Source organism: Ascaphus truei, chromosome 4 (assembly GCF_040206685.1).
Source record: "Ascaphus truei isolate aAscTru1 chromosome 4, aAscTru1.hap1, whole genome shotgun sequence".
Lineage (NCBI taxonomy): Eukaryota > Metazoa > Chordata > Amphibia > Anura > Ascaphidae > Ascaphus > Ascaphus truei.
In genome coordinates, this window is record NC_134486.1 from 126,620,799 (window position 1) to 126,644,698 (window position 23,900).

At 43.3% G+C, this 23,900-nt stretch overlaps 1 protein-coding gene across 8 annotated transcripts in view; it reads left to right on the forward strand.

The window, feature by feature from the left end:
* PLEKHG1 (pleckstrin homology and RhoGEF domain containing G1) overlaps nt 1–23,900 on the forward strand; it is a 283,450-nt gene that overhangs the window by 222,526 nt on the left and 37,024 nt on the right. For all 8 annotated transcript variants that reach the window (XM_075596564.1, XM_075596565.1, XM_075596562.1 and 5 more), the window contains 2 exons: nt 16,385–16,485; nt 17,961–18,030. In XM_075596564.1, the coding sequence (XP_075452679.1) occupies nt 16,385–16,485; nt 17,961–18,030 (171 nt within the window). The remainder of the gene's footprint in view (nt 1–16,384; nt 16,486–17,960; nt 18,031–23,900) is intronic.

Sequence of the window (23,900 nt, forward strand, 5' to 3'; positions counted from 1 at the left end):
AGGTTTGTTTTGGAAGCGCAATGCCGGGAGGAGGAAGCGCGGAAGCTAGCTCGTTCCACTATGAACGTGGCCCAAGGCTGCGTCCATAGACATTGCAGCCGTGTGGAGGCGCGCGGAGGCTGAGCGAAAGTGAGTGATTTCCCTGGCCTTAGTACGCGCGCTGTCCGGGGGCATGTTTATGGGCGGGCCGGTGACGTCACAGTGCTCACGTGACCGCCCTATCGCGCGAGAAATCAGTTTTAACTGATTTCCCGCGCATCGCGCTCCCCATCCCGCACGCTGTATAGACGCGATCACTGCCTTTTAGGCAGTCTGATCGTTCAGCGTCCGTGCGGTCTGCCTATCTATGACGCAGCCTAAGGCTGAGTCCATAGATGGACAAGCAGCGCTGAGGCTTGCGGACGCTCAGCGCTGAGCCCCTGCATCCTCAATGAGGATGCCTTGAGAGGGGGCTCACGCGAGCGTCCGCAGGCGTGCTCAGGCTTTGGAGTTTTCAGCCGAGCGCCAAGCTGTTTTTTAGTGCGCTGTCGGCTGAAAATATCCAATCAGCCTTAAGCAGCGTCAACGTCACGGCGCCGTGACTTCGGCGTCGTGACATTGACATCAGTGCGTCGCGGGTGATTGGCCCAGCGACGTCACTGCCCCGCCTCCAACCACCTCCCCCCGACTCCCCCCACGCACGCTGCCTCGCCTGCAAGTCCGTGCAATCGCGCTGACTGAAGCAGGCGAGACTCAGCGTTAGCGTGCCTTCGCTCTCCCCACCCCTCTATGGCCCGGGCCTTAAGCTTCGGCCAGGCTCCCCGCTGGCGTGCTGAGACGCGCTGAGGCTCAGGGAAAGCGGGTGCTTTCCCTGGCCTTGCGGTTGCTTGCCGTGCGCGCCGTCAGGGGGCGGGGCGGGCCAATGACGTCACGGAGCTGGTTCGCCCTCATTGGGCGAACCGCTCACGTGACCGGCCCTGCGCTCCGGCAAGCGCGTGAATTTAAAAATCTGCTAAGACATACACTTCCGCGCGCTTGGGAAGCGTAGGCGAGCCCCTACTAAAGCCGCTCTAATTGCGGCTGTAGGGGCTCAGTGACAAGCATGAGCGAGCTTCAGCGAGCAAGCGCTTACCATGGACGAGGCCTAAGACTGCATCCAGCAAGAAAATAACCAGGGTTGGCGCTCAGTTATACAAGGTGTTTGTAAGTTTTTGTCCAGACGGCGGCCATCTTGGATTGGCTTTGTATCATGTCCACCAATGAAAAGCGAACTGATTGTATTTAAGAACAAGTGTAGGATAGGGTGCCAGATTCCTGACGAAGCTAGTTCTCTAGCGAAACGCGTCGAATCAAGGCAGATACCAAGACACGTGGAGGAGAGACGCTGAGCTGTTCGTTGCTTCTTGCGGCCGCAATTAGGAGCACCTGTGGCGGAGCGTCTCCATTCCAAACCTAATCGCGACTCCTGGAGAGGAAGGGGCGGTGAGATCATCATGTGCCTGTACCTCTGATTCCTTATTGCCTGATAATCTCTTATACTTTGTAAGTGAGCACTTGTGAAGTATAAATACAAAGAATGTCCCCGGCGCAAAGTGTGGTGATGATGATTACAGTACCATATCAAAAGACAGTCCTGGTTGAAAAGTCAGTCCTGGTAGTAGAATGTTTCATCAACAATGTGAGGTAGATTTTCCTCTAGGCGTGTTCCCTTGTGTTGTCTGCAATAACAGATAAAGAAAACACACCATTGCGCAGTATACAGACTCAATTGCCCCAACCTGAAGAGGGAAATCCCTACTTACAGGATATTTTCTTGTTCATTCGGGGAGAGGATCTGTTCTTTGGCTCTCTTCCTCCACCTTGATCTCCATGGGTCCCTCGTGGTCCCTAAGGTGGCTCTCTTCAACTCGGTCTGCGTCGTCCCAGGAGCAGCATACACCGCAACAGCCGTGGTTGGAGAAAATTGAAAGACAGCCTAGTGTCCTCCGCAAATTTTATTTAACAATGTTAAAAAGCAGCAATGTTACACTCACATTTTGCGAGGGCAAACATGCCGCTCAAGAATGCCGTCCGCAGCCTGTGTCCACTCGCTGGTGTGTTGTTCACGAGGTCGCGCGCCAACCGATGACGTCAGTAGCGCAGCGCCCGGAGTTCTCCCCACACCACGAGATGCAACCCCACTCCTGAGCCTCCAAGAATCCCTGATGGCGTGTCCAGCCGCTAGTGAGAAGATCCGATGTAGAGAAGAAAAGAGAAACAGCAGCGCACTGCCAGGGAGCCAGGTGGTTAAAAAAAATAGAATTTATTGGTCAAAATAACATCACCCACGGGGATAGTGCCGCCCTCCTATGCGTTTCGGACCATGCAGTTCTTTAACAAGGAGTATAATACTATACACAAAAATATAATTTGTGATTGTAATCAGAATTACTTTTGTTTCTTACAGAACGAAAAAAGGATTTCAACCGGTTTTGCACCGGCATCATAAGAGAACAGTATAATACTCCTTGTTAAAGGACTGCATGGTCCGAAACGCATAGGAGGGCGGCACTATCCCCGTGGGTGATGTTATTTTGACCAATAAATTCTATTTTTTTTAACCACCTGGCTCCCTGGCAGTGCGCTGCTGTTTCTCTTTTCTTCTCTACATCGGATCTTCTCACTAGCGGCTGGACACGCCATCAGGGATTCTTGGAGGCTCAGGAGTGGGGTTGCATCTCGTGGTGTGGGGAGAACTCCGGGCGCTGCGCTACTGACGTCATCGGTTGGCGCGCGACCTCGTGAACAACACACCATCGAGTGGACACAAGCTGCGGACGGCATTCTTGAGCGGCATGTTTGCCCTCGCAAAATGTGAGTGTAACATTGCTGCTTTTTAACATTGTTAAATAAAATTTGCGGAGTACACTAGGCTGTCTTTCAATTTTCTCCAACCACGGCTGTTGCGGTGTATGCTGCTCCTGGGACGACGCAGACAGAGTTGAAGAGAGCCACCTTAGGGACCACGAGGGGCCCGTGGAGATCAAGGTGGAGGAAGAGAGCCAAAGAACAGATCCTCTCCCCCGAATGAACAAGAAAATATCCTGTAAGTAGGGATTTCCCTCTTCAGGTTGGGGCAATTGAGTCTGTATACTGCGCAATGGTGTGTTTTCTTTATCTGTTATTGCAGACAACACAAGGGAACTACGCCTAGAGGAAAATCTACCTCACATTGTTGATGAAACATTCTACTACCAGGACTGACTTTTCAACCAGGACTGTCTTTTGATATGGTACTGTAATCATCATCACCACACTTTGCGCCGGGGACATTCTTTGTATTTATATTTGTATGGTATTGGATTGGAACAATCTATTGTTTATTGCCCCCTTGGCTGCATATATAATCACATTGTAATCACACAATTGTTGTTATCACACCAATTAGTTTATCACTTGGATCAAGCGCTGGTAGAGAGTTTTTTTAGTTAGTTTTGTATTTCACGTAGCACTTGTGAAGTGTCTTTTAATTCATGAAATTGTTGCACAGTTTGCGCTATGGTGTGTTCTTGTCCTCTGCTGTAGTGCACCCTATCCATCCCATCCTGGTCCCCAGACGCCCCTCTACGTGGGACTACTGTTCGTGTACACTTTATGTGTGAAATGCCTTTACTCACTGTCTGCTTGTGAGTATAACCTTTGCAGAATTTCATAGGATTATCATTTTTGTGCTTTACAGTACTGGACTATTTTTGTGATCTCTCTTCTTTTACATGTGCATGGTGTCCCGCTCCCTTTTTTACTTCTTCCCACTACGACTGCATCCACACTGAATGTAGGCATGGGGACGAAAGGTGAATTAGCATTGTTATATGTTTGAAGAACAAAAGAGGTAATTTAAAAATGCAGGATCTATCATAGTCATGATTTAAGTGAAAATACTTGTTTCTTCATGTTTTACACCCAATTCTTTTTACAATTTGATTTTTTTTTATTTTTTATTTTTTTTTAAACATTTTGTTTTATTATGTTTGTTTTGTGTTTAAGACAGAATTGTCCATGGTCGGTTTTCAAAGGAAATTATACTAAAGCAAGTTCCCTAAGATAATTAGAGTTTAATTGGTTAATTACATGTTAATGAGAGAAATCTTGAAAACCTGGCCCCACGGGACTTAGCTCGGATTAGCCTAGTTTGAGGTATCAAAGGAGCATGCAAAATACTGTACCTACCATTGGCCTGACCTTTTAATTAGTAATTAATAAAATACACAACTGCATATACAATAGCAATTCATCAAGTATATAGAACGTGCGTCCAATGCTAGGAATAACCCACGGGAATAGCTACTTTTGAATTTGCACAAGTCATTTCACTTTATGCTACGGGTACATTTGCAATTCAGCAAATCTATTGCAATCCACAATCCTTCCAACTCCTAGTGCAGTAAATTGGCATAATATGGACATATTTGGTTGTTGATGCCACTGAACTTCATCATTACTATATTTGAATACCTGTATTTATGTATCTATTTTGGTAAAACTAGTGGGTGTCTGAAGTATGAAGTGTTTCGGGGCCTGTCTTGACTGATTTATACATTTTGGGAAGGAGCAGTGCAATGTTAAGATAAAAAAAAAAAAACTTTCCAGTGTTATCGGTTTCCTTAGAACGTTTCAATCATCCTTAAAGTAGCAGTTTTACTTCTGTGTATTCTAGTAAAATGTAAACATTCTCTCTGGCTGTGCTGAATTCAAGCGTATCCGCTCCTTACATTTATATGTTTGATAATGGCTTCATAATTGCTATATAAACAGTGGACAAGACAAAGACAGCAATTCCCCTCTAGTTTTGAGCACTGACAAACGGTGTTCTACAGTATTCTCAGCACAAGACGATAAAGATCTGTGGGGGGGTTTGGTATTTTTTTTTTATTTGGCTGCCTATAGCCTAATAAACATACCACTGTCCTTAGATCACATTCACGTGGAATTGCTGTTGTAATTGTACTGCTTGTAGCTTCTTGGTTTAAAGATATCCGGGAAGGGTCCTCCCAGTTTTAATTGTTTTTTTATTTATTATTATTGCTTTTTTAGTTACGGTAGTAAAATCTTGCCACGTTATTAGATTGTGAAATGCCTTGAAGGTGCAGCGGTTTCAGGCTTCTCTGTGCAATGGAACATCAGCATAAAATGATGTTGCCAGGAGTGACTGGCATTCCTGCGGTGTTTACCTAGACCCATCTCTGATTGTGTTTCCATAGCTCTGTTTATTGTTTGATTAAATGGTATCACCTCTGGATGGGGGAGGGGGGGACGGGGGTGAGTCCATTCCCTGCCAGAAGACAGGCCTGACTTCCGCTCTCGGTTGCTTGGGTTTGCCCACCACCGTGTAGTGCCCAGACAGACATCGCTCCCCTGTTGCACAAGTAAGACCTGAGAGAGGAGGGAGAGAAGGAGGTGGGTGAGAGGGAGAGGGGTGAAAGTGGAGTAGGTGTCACAGATTGGGTACATCCCTCTTCTTCTTCTCCTCTTTCTCCTCCCCCCCTCCCCCCCCCCCCCCCCCCACCTGCCACAACAACCCCGAGCTGAGTGTAGACTCTTGTCCTTGGCCCTGGGAAAGGTGTTGGCAGAGCTAGAAAAATCCACTTGTTCCCTCGTCTGGGACGAGTGTATATTTTAGGTTAGACGAGATGCAGGCTCCTTTTCATTGGACTGCGTGCTTAACCCCTTAATGCCTATATATATTTTTCCATCCGATGAGTCATTGAACGGTATGAGGCGAATTTGCATCATTCATCCTTAAGGGGTTAAAGGCGCTGAAATGCAGGATGCGTGCAGGCAGCGTGCCTGTCGCTCCCCGCCAGGCCCTGGATACTTGCGCCCCACAATGCCTGGCATCTGCCACTGCTGCCTAGCTCCTTTAAGCACAAGGCATTGTAGGGAGCAAGTGCCAAGGCTTCCGTAGTGAGTGACTGGCACGCTGCCTTCACACAGCCTGCAGTTCAGCGCCTTTTTGAGCACTGTCACTTCAGGCTAGCTGATTGACCCTTGCTGCCTTTTTGACAGAGTTAAGGTCAAGGGACTTCATTATTTGGTGATGTAGGGGTTTGTGGATATGATGGGGGTGATGGCATCTGTGTTGGTATAAAGAGGGATGGGGTCTGTGTGAGGGTGATGGGTTACTATTTACCTTGATTGAGGAATGTTGTTTATATTTTACCAGCCCGGTCAATGGGTAAAGTCTCAATTTAAAAATGTACCTTGCAAACTGTCGAGGAACCACCGTTTTTAAATTTGTACATACTGTGACAAACGTTGGTTTAGGAAGTCATCTGTGTTGAGAACTTTTACTGAATCCATTATTCTTTGTAATAGAAAACCCCTGACTTTTTTATAATGTATTTTTTTTTTAAATATTATACAATAGAAAGTATTTATTTTATTTTGTGTGGAAGGCTGCACCACCAGTGTACAAATGCTACACTACAGCATGTGTAATGTATAACCTGCCCATGTTGGTGACTAATGGAGAACTCCTATCGAAGGTATTGATTCTTGACTTCGTGTCATATTGCTGTGTTACATGAATTTTAAAAGGAATTTAACAAAAACATTTGACTCGTTGAAAAAAAATAAGAACTGAAAAATAAGACTTTAGTTTTAACTGAATTGGGGGGAAAAAACAAAATGTTAAAAAAAAAAAATGTAAAAAAAAAAAATTCAAAAAGCTCTGATATCAGTAAAAATAGCAAGAGAGTCAAATGTATTCCAAAATACTGCTACGGGTGTCGGCATTCAAAACAGATGTAAGAATTGAGCAAAAGAATAAATGTCAGCAATAAGAGCAGTTAGTGCAGCTACTGATTATTCACAAACAGAGAATCATCTCCTACACCAATGCTCTCTAGTTTATGCAACAAACATCCAGGTTAGTATAAATCACTGAAAAACAGACAGTGTGAATCCCTGCGCTTCTCCCTTTGGGATAGCAATAAAGTGTGTGTGTGTGTGTGTGTGTGTGTGTGTGTACATCTATATGATAAAGGAGACTTTTGGTTTACATCCTTTTGATCAAATAATGCCAGCCTGCTAACCAAGTTAAGGTAAGTCTCTATAGTAGGTTCCTAAGCTAAATGCATACTAATGTTATGTGAAATAAAACCAGAAGGGGTTAATATATCCAAGCATATGCTTATATAACATAGTGCAGGTAAACTGGTATATACCAGTGAAGATACTCACGTCTGCAAGTAAAGTGAATAGTGAAATGCAGGGACCTTGCTGGGAGATTATATACCTAGAAGGAGGGGCTGGCCTCCCACAAGCTGCCCAATAAGCAGTTGCAGGTGATTGGCTAAATATATTAATTATACACTGAGTGGTGCCTTCTAGGAGCGTGCTGCTAAGGATTAAAATCGGCCCAACAGGTATATAATCTTTACATTATTGTTGGCGTGGTTCAGTTATATCCAGGTATCATCCCAATGAGGTGTGGAGTGGTGGGACAATTCCCTTTACTCTGCTCCTTCAGGGAGTATTGGTCCCCATAAAGATTTCAGACCACTGAAGTACTGTACCTATTATATTCACACAAAAAACCTGTACCAGTGCTGTGGATTTATGTGGAAGATTATTGCCAGTTATATATGGTGGATCCGGCACTAGAGTGTTTATATCACTGAATATTCTTTACTGCACCTGTCTTCAGTTGTTGTTTGTTCGTGGGTCTTTCTGCCTTAAGTTTTGTCTTCAGCAAGTGAAATGCATGCTCGATCGGGTTGAGATCAGGTGATTGACTCGACCATTGCAGAATATTCCGCTTATTTGCCTTAAAAAAACTCCTGGGTTGCTATCGCAGTATGTTTTGGGTCATTGTCCATCTGTAAAGTGAAGAGCCGTCCAATCAACTTTGCTGAATTTGGCTGAATCTGAGCAGACAATATATCCCCATACACTTCAGAATTCATCCGGCTGCTTCTGTCTTCTGTCACATCAATAAACACTAGTGACCCAGTGCCATTTTAAGCCATGCATGCCTATACCATCACACTGCCTCCACCGTGTTTTACAGATGATATGGTATGCTTTGGATCATGAGCCGTTCGAAGCCTTCTCCATACTTTTTTCTTCCCATCATTCTGGTACAGGTTGATCTTAGTTTAATCTGTCCAAAGAATGCTGTTCCAGAACTGGGCTAGCTTTTTTAGATATTGTTTGGCAATGTCTAAACGGCCCTTTCTATTCTTGAGGCTTATGAATGGTTTGCACCTTGTGGTGAACCCTCTGTATTTGCTCTCGTGAAGTCTTCTCTTTATGGTAGACTTGGATAATGATATGCCTACCTCCTGGAGAGTGTTCTTCACTTGGCTGGATGTTGTGAAGGGGTTTTTCTTTACCATGGAAAGGATCCTACGATCATCCACCACTGTTGTCTTCCGTGGATGTCCGGGCCTTTTTGTGTTGCAGAGCTCACCAGTGCGTTCTTTTTTTCTTCAAATGTACCAAACTGTTGATTTAGCCACTCCTAATGTTCCTGCTATCTCTCTGATGGATTTTTTTTTTTTTTTTTGCATTGAGAGCTCTTTTCACCGCATGTTGTGGGTTCACAGCAACAGCTTCCAAATGCGAATGCCACTCCTGGAATCAACTCCAGACCTTTTACCTGCTTAATTGATGATGAAATAATGAATGAATAGCCCACACCTGTCCATGAAACAGCTTTTGAGTCAATTGTCCAATTACTTTTGGTCCCTTCAAAAAGAGGGGGCTACATATTAGAGATGTAATTCCTAAACCCTTCCTCCAATTTGAATGTGAATACCCTCAAATTAAAGCTCATAGACTGCACTTTAAGCCCATGTTCAATATTTAACTGTAACTTGAATTTATTTTGGTACAGAGTCGAAAAAACAAAACTTGTATCAGTGTCCAATTATTTCTGGACCTAACTGTACATACATAAATAGATGCATACCCCCTCCCCGATGATTGGGCCTTGTGTTGGCTCTGAAATGTTGGTCTTGGATATACCTTACATTAAATATTTTTTTTGCATCTACTCCTTTTGCTGTCTCCTTTCCTGGTCCTGAATTTTGGGTGAAGTTTTATATACTCCCACTGGAGCCTTTCTCTAGAGCTCCAGTATGAGCCGAAACGTTGCGTTAATAGCACTTTATTTTTTTTCATTTCGGAGTGCTTGTCCTTTTTAATGTGTATGTATAGAATATATATTCTATATTTTTTAAATGATATATATATATATATATATATATATAAAATCATCTTTCACAGGTTTGCAAACCTATTAAGGACAATTTATTATATCAGTCTGCACAGAGTCCCCTTTCCTGGATTTATATAGTAAATTGTGCTTTATATTTTTGCAAAACATCGGAGTCCCAGTTGCTTTATCTATTTTTGTGACCATTCTCTTTGTTTGCATAAAACAGGCAGTCCAAGCAGCACTTAAAACAAAAAAAAACAATTTAAAAAAAAAAATCTATGCCGCCTTTGAAACCTACATTGAAAACTAATTACCTAAACTGCTGGTCAATTAGTTCTCCTGTGATCGATCAGCAAAGATCCTGCTTCTCAGGGTTCACTAAATGGCTGCCTTTCAGTTTCAATCAATCCTCCAGTCAGTGTAACTCAGCAGCTACAATGTATTGTTATATTACTAAGGTAACATTATCTATTGTTATAGTTTGCAGCTCAAACTGCTGGGAATATTGGCAACAAATTATCACAAACGGGTGACTAAAACCTATAGAAATCAAAGGATGCTCAGTATATTAAAACTCATTAAAAATGGCATTGAGTTGAATAAATAAAATACAATATGCAGTAAGTTATCTAATACTACAGAACGGATTTATTTTTAAAGCACATGTAGAATATTGCTGGGATTGTTCCTTTAAAAGTAATCAAGTTAAAATTATTTTGAAAGCAATGTGGCACGTTAATTCATTGCAACTATTTATTTCTTCCTAAGCAAACTAATGGCAATAACATGTCCAGTGGGTTAAATGTAGGCGATTAATGCCCTTTTCAAATAAATCACAGAAGTATAAATATTTAAAATACTGGTTTAAACTTTCCTTTATTTATTTCATTCATATTTATGGTAAGTAAAAGCTTTAGTTTTTTCTTTTTATTATCTGTATTTGAGACCTGTAAAATAACTGCCTCCTTTTTTATTTATTTATTTTTTTCAACCCAATTTTGATTTCAACATAAGTCAAATAGAAAGAAGTGTAGCAGAAGAAGTACTGTATCTGGTAGAAATGACTTCCCTAAGACCCAATAGAAATGAGGAAGTGGCTCTTTAAGAGTTACCATTAAGCACGGAAAAACAAAATGTCCTCGGTTACACAGCAGAGAACTGAACAATAAGTTTTTGGGTTTTAAATGAATTGGTAAAAATACAGAAGACCGACAAATAATAAAATAAACTTAATTTGAAAGGCTGTCTTTATTACTAAATATACCGGCAAACACACCTGGCAGCAGGAAATATTATTATAAAAGGAAAACTGGGATTCTGGTGCAGGTCAACAGCAAAGAATAAATCAAATTTAAAGCCGGCCATGAAAAGACAGGTGTGAAATTGTATATGACAACACGTAATAAGAATACCTCCTGCTGAATGAAAGCATCCCTGAAACACTTTCACACTACATTGGCAAAATGATATTCAGCCCAATGATAAATGTGCTCTTTTTTCCCCTTTCCTTTCTGTAACCTTTGGCTCCCTGACTGTGATTCTCATACTGCTTTCTCACAGTCTGCTCTGTTGTCCTGCGGGGTCACTTAAACAATACACTCTATATTTATGTATATTCTTAGAGGCTATACAAAACTCTTGTAACTCTAGTTGCCTTGGGGTCCGGCAATTGAACAATGGTCTGAGACAGGTGTTCCCAAGCCTATGCTTGAAGAACAGCAGCCAAAAAGGTTTGAGTAGTAACTGCTTCAGCTTCAAATCTATGCACTTCTGTGTCCATCTGAATAGCGTCTACGTTGACGATCAAAAAAAAACAAATCTGTCTTAGGACCCTGAAAAAAAAGATGTGCAAACGCCTGGCATTGGATATATTCCATCTGCTAGCGGAATTTCCTGGTCTATAACCCCTTCTCCTGAATATGATGAACAAGTTGCAAAAGAAAGATTTGCTGTACGTCGTGTATTTTCTGTTTAGAAGGACGGAGAAACACAAATATTATTTGATTCCCTCGCCACCGTTTTGTTTATCTCTATTGGTTAGATGTAGAGGTCACATGCCTTGTAATGAGCCGCTTCTTGGCAGCGCACTTCTAATTAGTTTAGTTTTGCCTGTTCTTCAGCGGCAGACCTATTGAAAACATGATAATGAAAAAAATCTTAGGGCCGTGCGTATAATGCCCGCGACCGGCGATGCGACGTCGCCCAAAAACAAATGCATTGCGTGCGCTTATAGTAAGCGCGAAGGTAACAATGCGACTGAGCTATGTCACGTTGCGAATTTTGGAAGCTGGCAATTTTTGATTTTTCAAGGGCTGTGGCCTCGTGACCGCCCCTGAACCAATCAAATGCCGGTAAGCCCGCGCCGCCGCCGCAAAGCGAAATATAACTTTTGCTAGCGGTGACGTCGCCCGTCGCGGGCACTATACGCGCGGCCTAAGACTTTATCATGTGTACTTTGGAAGAATAGGAATGAGAATTGTATAGTCACTGTGGATTAGGGGCGTATGTATATGTTAACTGTATGTATGTATGTATATCTTTATAAAGCCCCATTAATGTACATAGCGTTTCAGAGCAGTAATACATGTGATAATCATATAAATAAGAAATAATACAAATAACACATAATGAGAGGAAGTGCTCCAGACATAAAAGTGACACGTAGGGAAAGGAGTAGCTGCCCCGCAGAGCTTACAATCTAATTGGTAACTGAATTAAAATATGCCTGTTGACAAGTACAAGGAATATTAAACATTTCGCTGCCAAGGGGAACAGCAGTGAATTGCAGAACAATAGATTAAGCCCTCTGGTACCAGAAATGGTCGCAAAGTAAATAAAATAATGTACCAAACAGAAAATTGTGTGCAGTCTACAGCGAGTAAAGAAAACCAGAGAATATGTATGATGTGGAACGTAATTTTACTTGGTTTAAATAGTTTTTTTTCAAAATGTTTCTTATCTGCTCTGTTTTGGTTTTCATGGACGGTTTAGTGAAATGTCGCCCATCTTTCATTTCACCTATTAATCTTTTTGCCATAAACTTGCATCTACCTCAAAAGAAAGCTACCTGTAGGTAAAAAAAAACAAGGTCGGCTTTGAGACAGATTCCCCCCCCCCCCCCCCTAGGGATTTCCTTTTGACTTGTTTTGCATGCATAATTCAATCAGACTCATGATCTGAGGACATGGGTTGCTCCAGGCTCAGTGCCTCACAGGTGTGAATATGTACACTCTGTTTTCCAAAGACACAGCCGCTAAATGATGGAAAATGCAGCTTGCCCCTTTTTCCTGCACTTCTGGGAAAAGCTACATTGTGCTTTCATGGTGGCGTGAGAAGTGCAGTGCCGGCAAAATGGATGTCATTATGCAGCTCCACTAAAGTAATGCAACATAGACTAATGTCACCAACATATTATATTGTTCCTACGTTTATGGAAAGCAGATATGAAGTATTCAAGGCCTACAAATGATTTAATAATGCGAAAAGAAGTCCAGGATTTTTTAAGGCGAAAATCATATATTTTACCTCTTAAACATGCCACGGACATTCGTTCACTTTTTGTTCTTAGTTGAAGATGTTTCTTTTTAACTTGTAAACAAAATCATTTTTTACATTTTCTTTATATTAGTTTTTTACCATTTGGTTGTGTTTTTTTTAATTAAATGTACTACACTAAAAACATAGCACAAGCATTTTGAATCGTTGATTCAGGGCATCAAAATGGTGATGTACAAACATGGTTACTTGGCAAAAATCTAATATTTCAGGAGATGCAAGGTCAAGATCGTATTAGAGAAGTTGCTTTCTTGTTTTATGTGAGGTATATTATTACAGGCATACCCCGATTTAAGGACACTCACTTTAAGTACACTCGCGAGTAAGGACATATCACCCAATAGGCAAACGGCAGCTCACACATGCGCCTGTCAGCACGTCCTGAACAGCAATACCGGCTCCCTACCTGTACCGAAGCTGTGCGTAAGCGGGGAGACTATAGAGCCTGGTGCAAATGCGTTATTTACATCAGTTATGCACGTATATGACGATTACAGTACTATACATGCATCGATAAGTGGGGGAAAAGGGACTGCTTCACTTTAAGTACATTTTCGCTTTACATACTGTACATGCTCCAGTCCCATTGCGTACGTTAATGCGGGGTATGATTGTAGTTTATTAGGATACGGTGAATGTAAATCTATGATGTACCAACATCAAATTGTATGTTTAAAGTATAATGTTGCAGTAACACTACTGCATTATGCTGGGATATAATGCAATAGTCAGTGCCGACATGATCATTGAAGCCTATGGCAAATCTGTTCTATTTTGAGTTCTACTATGACGTGTTGTCTGGAGTGGAATGTGCTACATTTATATATACTGTGTTCATAATCTAAAATAGTCATTGTACCCTATACCTATTATACTACTTTTCTGTCTATCCCTAGGATTGCCGGTTTTAGGGTTTCACTTCCCAAGCAAATACTGCAGTTTAACCTTTCTGCTACCCCAGGAGCTTTTAACACACAGTTTTGCCCTTTTAACTTATGATCTGCTAAAAATGCTGCCTTAATGCTATCTCAATTGTAACTCTCCTTACCCGGCTGTTACATAGGTTACATCAGATTGACTATATACATAGGCAGTGCTCCGTCTCTCATACCTTTTGTGGGGTGTTGGGTAGGTGCAGGCTGGGCGTGGTGGTTTGAATATAACAAGCATGGGCGCCAGGAACTTGTATAAACAAAAAGGTGCTTTATTGGTCATCTGTCAATAATGCTTCACAGACTTGGACATACCGGTTACATGACAGGAGCTTGTGGCAAACAATATTATTCTGGTCTTCATCACCTGGTAGCTCTCACTCCTATGCTGGGGAAGTTATAATCAGGGCCGGCTTGATGACCGTGCCATCTGTGCCTCTGCACCGAGTCCCGTGGTTACAGAGACCCCACGCGCTTCCCCACAACACTTAGGCCGCGCTTATAGTAGTGGCTAGGGCGCCGTGCTCGCAACTGCTGCCGTCGCTATAGCAATTGTTGCACTGAGGTGCAGGAGACCTCAGGAAGGCAACAGGGGGCGTGGCGGAGGTGTGGCCCATGATGTCACGTTAGCGGTTCGCCATTATTGGCTGAACCTCTTCACGTGACGCTGATGTCATGCGGCAGCTGCACACAAACTTAAAATCAACTGACTTCGGCGATTTTGGACGCTGCGCAGCGCCATCGCGGTTGCTCCCACTATGGGCACCCGCGACTGACTTCAAGTACTTGTGATGCCGCAGTGCGCCATCGTCTTAGCCGCTACTATAAGCGCGGCCTTAAACTGATTGTCGGAGGAGAGCGTGGGGCCTCTTTAACTGTCTCTTAAAAGCAAGAGCATACCACTGGTGCAAAGGAAATGCAATGAATTGAAAAGTGAGAAAAAGTGTGTGTGTGTGTGTGTGTGTGTGTGTGTGTGTGTGTGTGTGTGTGTGTGTGTGTGTGTGTGTGTGTGTGTGTGTGTGTGTGTGTGTGTGTGTGTGTGTGTGTGTGTGTGTGTGTGTGTGTGTGTGTGTGTGTGTGTGTGTGTGTGTGTAAGGAAAAATTTGTTGGCAAATTCCAGGGGGATTCACATTTTCAGGGCAAGTTGATCTCCAAGCTCAACATGAGGGAAACTGAGAGAAAACCATAACGTAATACAGTTTAATAAAAATCGGGTAAAAACCTATGCACAACACACTCCTATTTTTGTGTAAAACAATCGCATGTAGAGTACAACCGACTCAAAATCAGTAACAGCTGGAACCTCATCTCAGCATCGGGTGGGCGTCCTCTCACAAATAGTACAGTATACCAAACACTCATGACTTCTGCGTCATGTGATTCGGATGAGAGAGTTCTGAAATGTTCACCGGACAGAGCGGTCTGTACACCCTTGCTCATCTGGTCAACTGGATTTCTTGGCACATGTGCAGTGGGGACACTACGCGTTTCGCTGTCGCTAAGGTACACCTGAGGAATCAACAGCAAAACGCGCAGGGTGGTCACATGTGCCAAGAAAACCGATGTGAGAGACTGACCAGCAATTACAGGAAACACTTTGTTGAAGTCATTGCTGCTCAAGGGGTACTGAACCTAAAGGTTCACATACTTTTTCACACATGGATATTGAATGTTGAATCATTTCTGGATAAATAAATGTTGAAAAAGTACCATGTTTTTGTGGAATTTGTATGATCAAGTTATCTTTATCGATTATTAGGATTTAGATTAAAATCGAACAACATTTTAGGTTTGAAATATGTGAAAACGCAAGTGGTTCACAAACATATATATATATATATATTTATGTCCCATGACAAATTGTTAGTCCAATAAAAAAAGGTATCACCTAATACTGAAGAACTCATTTATTCTGCACTGGACTAACACGGCTATTTTCTGATATATATATATATATCCCTATACTGACATCACTGGTCACTACTTTGCACAGTCATCTTACATCACATGATGGGGAGGGGTGTAACCTGAGTGAGCCCACGCAGTTAACCCATTAAGACTGTTAGCCCCTTAAAGTGTAAGTAGAGTAAAGCGTGTAAACCCAAATGGGTTGGTTAACGGGCTGTACTTGATCATTTACCTGAAGTTGCCATATAGTGGTTGTTACCCAATGCTTAAAAGATGCCAAGTCCGATTTAAATAAGCTTTTTCATTTAGATTGCACTCTTATTCTATAATTGTATCATTCTTCACTTTATGATTTTTTAAAGCTTCTTTTCCTCCACTAGTTCCATAACTTCTCCTAATTCCAGCAAACCCCGCTTAAAAGAAAAGCGAGAGCCCTACTTTGACTTGACATTTTGTGGAAAAACATGTAATTGACAGCAAGAACAAAATTAGGACACTTAGACTGTCAGTGTGATCTTGAAGTATGAATACATTTCTGTGTATCCAAATAAAACCGCACACCTTTCTGTCTGCATAACATGGTCCCCTCCATTCTGCGCGATCCTTTAGTGGACAGGCAAGTATTGTTATCTTCCATAATAGAGTGACTGTTTATCCACAATGAAACCACTGAAAGGACGGTTGAAATAATAACATGAAACTGATATTGAGGATTCATCTTGCACAATTAATGATGGCTCCATTTAGCTCTCCACTAGAGCTCTAGAGTTTTTTTTCCCTCTAAGTTTCTCCCTCTTTTTGTTTGCAGGATTATCTCGATTGTATAACTGACCAATCCAGGCTTTCCCTGGGGACAGAAGAGCGGTCAGCCTTGTTTGGAAACATACGAGATATCTACCATTTCAATAGGTAAGTTGATCGTTGATGATAGACTGTGTGGGGGAAAAAAGGGTCTAGACACCAGATTAAAAAAAATATATATCTTGCTCCTGTAACTTCCCTTTCTTTTTTTTTTTTTTTTCCATTTGGAATAAACCTGAATTGGATATGAATGACTTTCAACTGTGGGAATGGTGTCTATCTAATGATTGGGGTAATGAGCCAGATATAGAAGGTACAGCATTGCTAGTAAAATAGTTGTAGAAATTGTGTGTTTCAAGCTTGGGGGGGGATAAGTTAGGATTTATTTATTGAAGGGATGCATGGGACAAGCTGCTATCTCAAGCCAGTAAAGTATCAATATTAAAAATGAATGGGATAGGCGGAAGGGAGCTGCACGAGTTGGGCCAAATTGTTCTTGTCTGCCAACAGCATCTATGTATTATTCAACGTTGCTGTAAAATGATGCTTCTACATAAAATCCAAGTGAGCGTAGCTTTTTTAAATATGTTTTTTTTATTTAGTTCTCAAGAATTCTGGGTTGCAGCTGTACATGGTTCAGAATTGTTTTTTTTTTTTTTTTAAGCAATAATAATACATGGTCCTTTTAGTTCTCTCAGTAACTAAAAAAAGACTTGACATTTCTCTGCCGAAATTCCATACCCCCATGATAAGGAAGGAGTATTGTAGCACGTCCGATCCAGTGCTGATACAGTCAGTAGGAAGGGCGGGGACAATGTAGTTGTCGGGAAAGTGAGTGAGTGTTCTACCACTGGAGAGGAAAGCTGCCTTCATGGGAAGAATGTGGCCTTATTCTATGTGGGAAAATGTAGGACTGTAATAACAGGTAAAACAACTTAAAGGAGGGACATCGATAAGGAAGACATTTAGTTCATGTTGTTTTTGGTATGCTTGGGTCTTTAAGCTCCATGTTGCAATTCAAAACTTGTGTGTAATGAAGTATGTCACCTCATGCTTTTAAATAATACTTTACATGTATGTTGATGGTAGACCCCTTGGTACTTAAAAAATAAATAAATCTTGTCAGCCCTCATATCACTAACATGACCGTTGCAGTACAATGTTGATCTCTTAAAAAGTTTTTATTCCATTAAAAACGTCCCATTTCTCAATTTGTGTATAGATGCAGCTGCCCTACCCTCTTTCTTGACCTTTGCCCTTCCAAACGTCCTCTTAGAAGTTGGACACATAGAGGTTCAGGGAGCGTTAAGATGCCTCTGCTCGCTGTTTCCCAAATAGGAATTGATTAATCTTGCAATAGCTTTGCATTGTTGCAATTTTGCAGCATATCAGCTCAGTTAGAGAGGAGCACTTATTGATTTTTTTTCCCCTTGCTATATGTGCCTTAACTTAACACTTTCTTTAATAAAAGGTTGCTTAATAACACTTCTGCTGGACAATTTGTCCCATTCTAAGAATACTCTGACATAAAATATCCCTAATTTATTGTATTTTGAAAGCTGACATGTTCTGTATTTTCTTAGTGAACTTCTTCAAGAGTTGGAAAACTGTGACAATGACCCAGTTGCGATAGCTGAATGTTTTGTTTCAAAGGTAAGAATTCAATTAAACAGATAGACTTAAATCATGGCTTGTGCTTGTAAGCAATAACTCCTTTACCCTACTTTTGATGCAACCTTTTGCCTGGCACTAGGGCGTGGCAATGATTTCCAGCAAAAAGTGTACAAAAAGTTAATGGTTACATTTTAAGAATACTCATTTGTAACAAATACAGTATATAAACCATCTTTGTTTAACGTAAGGCATCACAACTACATGAAATATTAGTATTTGGCATGAACTAGTATGACATTATATAGAACATGACTTGCCGTTCTACAGGGTGTCCATACTAAGAGGCTCAGTGTATTTACTTTCAGTGTATATTTGTAACCTTAATATTCTGTTGATATTGTAGTTATCTAAGGTATTACCTCCTAAAAGCACTCTGTCACAGTACTGCATTGTTAAACAACTTGATCAATAAAGAAGTAAATAATTGTTCTTAAAAACCATTGGACCACTGGCATTTCCGACCATGTGTTCCGTCAGCAGCGATCAGGTGACCACTACCTCTGCCCAGCTGTTGGAATCTGAAGTGGACGGGGTTCTACTTCCATTTGCATCAGCCAAGCACTGCGTGGGAGAAGTCTGCCCGTTCAGCCCAACTAGCATTTTACTATGACGTAGCCCATGCCCTGGCATGCCAGAAGTCCTAATTCTGTGCCCGGTACATCATAAAAAGCACTATAAAGCTTAAAGCAAAGGATACTGTATGTTACGTGTATGTATATGTGTGTATATAATATATCATTTAAAAAAAAATATTACAGTTTTGAAGCAAGGGGTCTCTGGACCTTAACTGTTAATTTCAGCTCTGGGAACCCTCCTGCTTCCATACTTACCTCCTCCGTAGGTGCTGCCGGTATCACTTTGAAGCTTAAATGTTCTGGTCACGCTGGCCAATAGGAAGCAGTAACAGATGGCATCACAGTTTTCTATTGGCCCGCGGGACATTTAAAGCTGCCATTATGTTAGGCACACAGTCCCCGGGGCTGAAATTAACACAGTTCAGCTCCGGAGACCCCCTGCTTCAATTCTGTAATAATTTTTTTTTTAATAATTTAAACTGCAATGCAGCCTGGTCTGAGGCGTTAATATTTCACAAATGGTGAAAAGTTTAGTTATGGAGCATTTGATATTCGTTTTGGGAAGTATTGTCTGGCAAACATTCAAACATTCAAACGTGAATTATATTTCTGATTTTAAAGGAAACGAGAAAAATTAAAACACGTGTCATTTATGCTCCAAGCTAGTGCATGTTCTCTTTGCCAAAGAAAGATGACTTATGGATGATTTTTTGTTTTTGGCAGGTAAGTTTTGTGTTCCTGATCTAAAATCTACAGGCAATTGAATGTATAGAACTATTTTAGCATTAATTTTAATTAATTGTTCGACTTTATCTCTTCATTGCTGAATTGACTGGCCCATCAAACATTTCTATTCACTAAATTGTTATAGCCATTGTTTAATGCAGGGGTGCGCAAACTTTCCCTGCTGCACCCCCCTGCCTCCTCTCTTCCCCCCTGCCTCCTCTTCCCTCCCTCCCCCTGCCTCCTCTTCCCTCCATCCCCCTGCCTCCTCTTCCCTCCCTCCCCCTGCCTCCACTTCCCTCCCTCCCCCTGCCTCCTCTTCCCTCCCTCCCCCTGCCTCCTCTTCCCTCCCTCCCCCTGCCTCCTCTTCCCTCCCTCCCCCTGCCTCCTCTTCCCTCCCTCCCCCTGCCTCCTCTTCCCTCCCTCCCCCTGCCTCCTCTTCCCTCCCTCCCCCTGCCTCCTCTTCCCTCCCTCCCCCTGCCTCCTCTTCCCTCCCTCCCCCTGCCTCCTCTTCCCTCCCTCCCTCCCCCTGCCTCCTCTTCGCTCCCTCCCCTGCCTCCTCTTCCCTCCCTCCCCTGCCTCCTCTTCCCTCCCTCCCCTCGCCTCCTCTTCCCTCCGCTTCCCTGCCTCCCTCTTCCCTCCGCTTCCCCTCCCTCCTCCTTTCTCTCCTCTTTCCTCCCTCCCCCTGCCTCCTCTTCCCTCCCTCCCCCCCCTGCCTCCCTCTTTCCCTCCCTCGGCCTGCCTCCTCTTCCCTCCCTCGGCCTGCCTCCTCTTCCCTCCCTCCCCCTGCCTCCTCTTCCCTCCCTCCCCCTGCCTCCTCTTCCCTCCCTCCCCCTGCCTCCTCTTCCCTCCCTCCTCTGTCTCCTCTTCCCTCCCTCCCCTGCCTCCTCTTCCCTCCCTCCCCTGCCTCCTCTTCCCTCCTCTTCCCTCCCTCCCTCTTCTCTCCTCTTCCCTCCCTCCCCCTGCCTCCTCTTCCCTCCCTCCCCCTGCCTCCTCTTCCCTCCCTCCCCCTGCCTCCTCTTCCCTCCCTCCCCCTGCCTCCCCCTGCCTCCTCTTCCCTCCCACCCCCTGCCTCCTCTTCCCTCCCTCCCCCTGCCTCCTCTTTCCTCCCTCCCCCTGCTTCCTCTTCCCTCCCTTCCCCTGCCTCCTCTTCCCTCCCTCCCCCTGCCTCCTCTTCCCTCCCTCCCCCTGCCTCCACTTCCCTCCCTCCCCCTGCCTCCACTTCCCTCCCCCCTCCCTCCCCCTGCCTCCTCTTCCCTCCCTCCCCCTACCTCCTCTTCCCTCCTCTTCCCTCCCTCCCCCTGCCTCCTCTTCCCTCCCTCCCCCTGCCGCAGAGGCCTCACGCGATCCCCCGGCATTTAATTTAAATGCCTTTGGGAAGAGTGCTGGGCCTCTGTAACGGCCGCCTCCCCCCTAGTTTGAGCACTCTTGGTCTAAGGAATGGCCTCTATTTATTAATGCTTTTGAAGTCTATTGTCAAGATTGATTTCTTTATTTATAAAAATGTTTTACCAAGATGTAGTACATTGAGATACAGAGAGAGAGAAAAGATCCCTGTTTCAGAGTGCACCCTTATATTTTCATTCAATAAAACTACACTATTATTATTATACATTGAAAAAAGTAAAGCACAAAAACAAATTATAATTAAAATAGAACAGAACTCCCTGCAGCTATATGTATATAAAGGGATCACCAACATGTTATTATGGGACGTCCCAGTAGATCCAATATACAGTAAATAGATCCAATATACAGTATTCTGTCCTCTATATCACATGAAAGCTTGTCAACCATGTCATTAATGTGAGCGTGGGGAGAGTAGTCTGCTGCACAACCGAAGCTCAGTGCTTCAATACGTGCTGTGTATCATGATGTCACACGTGCCTGACGGGCAAACCTTCAAGGTTTCTTTTGACGAATAGACAGTCCTCGAGACGGCAGCCATCTTTAAACTCTGTCCATTTTTGCTCTACTTTTTTGTACTTTAAGAAATGCTTGCTTAATGTGTTTGACATAAAGACAGTGAGAATGAAGAGAATGCGACTTAATTTGTTATAGGTTGTAAAACCTTTCAATGTACCAACATGAGAGCTCTTCCTAGAGGAAATTGTAGCATACGGAGCGTTGGACATTTCCCGGGTCTCATCTTCATGTGTACAGAAGTGCTTGTAAGGTTTGTTTTTCTCAAAAAAGAACCTTTAGTGGAGGACACTTGGGAAAAAAGCAGAAACAAGTAAGGTGGTTGAGAGCTTATCACTGCCATGGAATTGCTACAGAAGTTTAGTGCCCTCTAACAAAAGAAGTGCATAATAAGTGGAATGTTTATTGGGCTCCTTAGGTTATTCATGCCTTTAAAAACATAACGAAAATAGTTCTGTAAAAAGTGTGTGTGTGTATATATATATGTGTGTATATATACAGTGTTCAACAAACCTATACATTTGCACGCCCCGGGCGAGTGGATTTAACATCGTGGCGAGCTCCTATTGGCCCAAGCAGCACACGTGTGGTACTAGGTGGCGAGTAGATTTTTTTTGTTTGGCGAGTAGATTTTTTTGGTGATTTGTCGACCAGTGTGTGTGTGTGTGTGTGTGTGTGTGTGTGTGTGTGTGTGTGTGTGTGTGTGTGTGTGTATGTGTATATATATGTATATGTTATGGTGGGTAAAAAAAAGCGACAAAAACCCTCCACAGTAAAGCATAAAGCAACTGTAAATATTACTGTATGTTCATTTGCATGTCTTAGACAGGTCTGCAACCCTGTCTTTCCCCATTATCGCCCAGCATACAGCGCTTCCACTGCAGCAAGGGATTCTGGGAAATGACATGCAAATGAGTACTCAATGCCACCTAGTCTAGTCTCAAACCAGCTTAGTCATTACAACCAACCTCGCACTGATGATACCCATCAAGGTTGAAACATGTCTGTGAGTGGGTTTAATGGCTTTGCATCTCATCCCAGCCTCTGTCTAAAAGCTGTGTTTAAAACAGCATACATTGGCTTGAGGATTTGCTTTTGTAATACGAGCTTGAGACAAAAGGTGGCACTGAGTGCTCATTTGCATGTCATTTCCCAGAATCCCTTGCTGCAGTGGAAGCGCTGTATGCTGGGCGATAATGGGGAAAGACAGGGTTGCAGACCTGTCTAAGACATGCAAATGAGCATACAGTAATATTTACAGTTGCTATATATATATATACATACACATACACATACACATACACATACACACACACACATACACACACACACACACACACACACACACATACACACACACACATACACACACACACACACACAGACTGTATCTACATCTAAACACATTTGAATATGTGTGTTCATCACATACAGATATAGCTGCCGGCTCTCTAACACTTGCCTTGCATATGAGTGTGTGTGTATATACAGCGGGGATGGCAGGGGGGGGTCAGAGTGGGGATGGTGGGCGGGGTCGGAGCGGGGCTGGCGGGGGGGTCGTAGCGGGGCTGGGGTCGTAGCGGGGCTGGCATCGGAGCGGGGCTGGGGGGTGATTGGAGCGGGGCAAGTGGGGCTGCTGGGGGGGGGGAATCGGAGCAGGGGGGGGGGGGGGGATCGGAGCGGGGGGGCGGGGGGGGATCGGAGCGGGGGGGGGTTTGGAGCGGGGGGAGGAGAAGTAAGGCTGCTTATTGAAGTGCAGGGGAGTTACGGTGGCTGCTTGGGGACGTGTAGGGCTGCCGGCGCCTCACTCCATCTCTTCCTCCCTCCTCTCTCCTCTCTCCTCCCCCCGAAAGGGCACGTGGCGGCCATTTTATTTTTTTAAATTAGCGCGACCCCGGTAATAGCGCGGTCGGATCGGGTGGCCCCCGAGGGGCGCGCTATAACGGAGTTGGGCTGTATTAGAGACACACACGCGCGCGCGAAACCTCTGCATCTGCTGGAATAATGAGGGGGGGGTGGGTTTGCTAATTGGGTAATTGGTACTGAACAAACTTAGAGAGAGAAAAAAAACATTTGATAGCACTCTGTTACCATGCTGGATGATTAATGACAAAATTAAAATAATTTTAATTTTGTCAATCATCCAGCAGGGTGACAGAGTGTTATCAAATGGGTTTCTTATTCTCTCCCTTTCTCAAAGTTTGTTCAAGAAAAAAAAAAGTGTATATATATTTATCTATATCACACACACTTTTTTTAATTTTTTTTGTAAACATATCAACAATAAAGTGCGTTTTACTTCTTTTATCGCTGACTTGTCGGTCTTTCGTCCCTGGCCCTTTTTCTCATTTCCTAGTTTTACAATGGACGGGGTTTCAAATAAATAATTTGACCTTGCTTGCAGGTAGAGGAGACCAGATTGTCAGTCATCCCCATTTCAGTGACCCCCCATTGTTAATGAAAAACAAACAACATTTCCAAAATTAATACAAACTACTTAAAATACGTACAGTGTACATTTTTAAAGATGTCAATCACCGAAATTGTTACTCCGATCACTGTCCTCACTCACTATGGTTCTATGTGGGACTCCGTCTTTTAATATGTTGAATGATGAAAGGCGGCTGC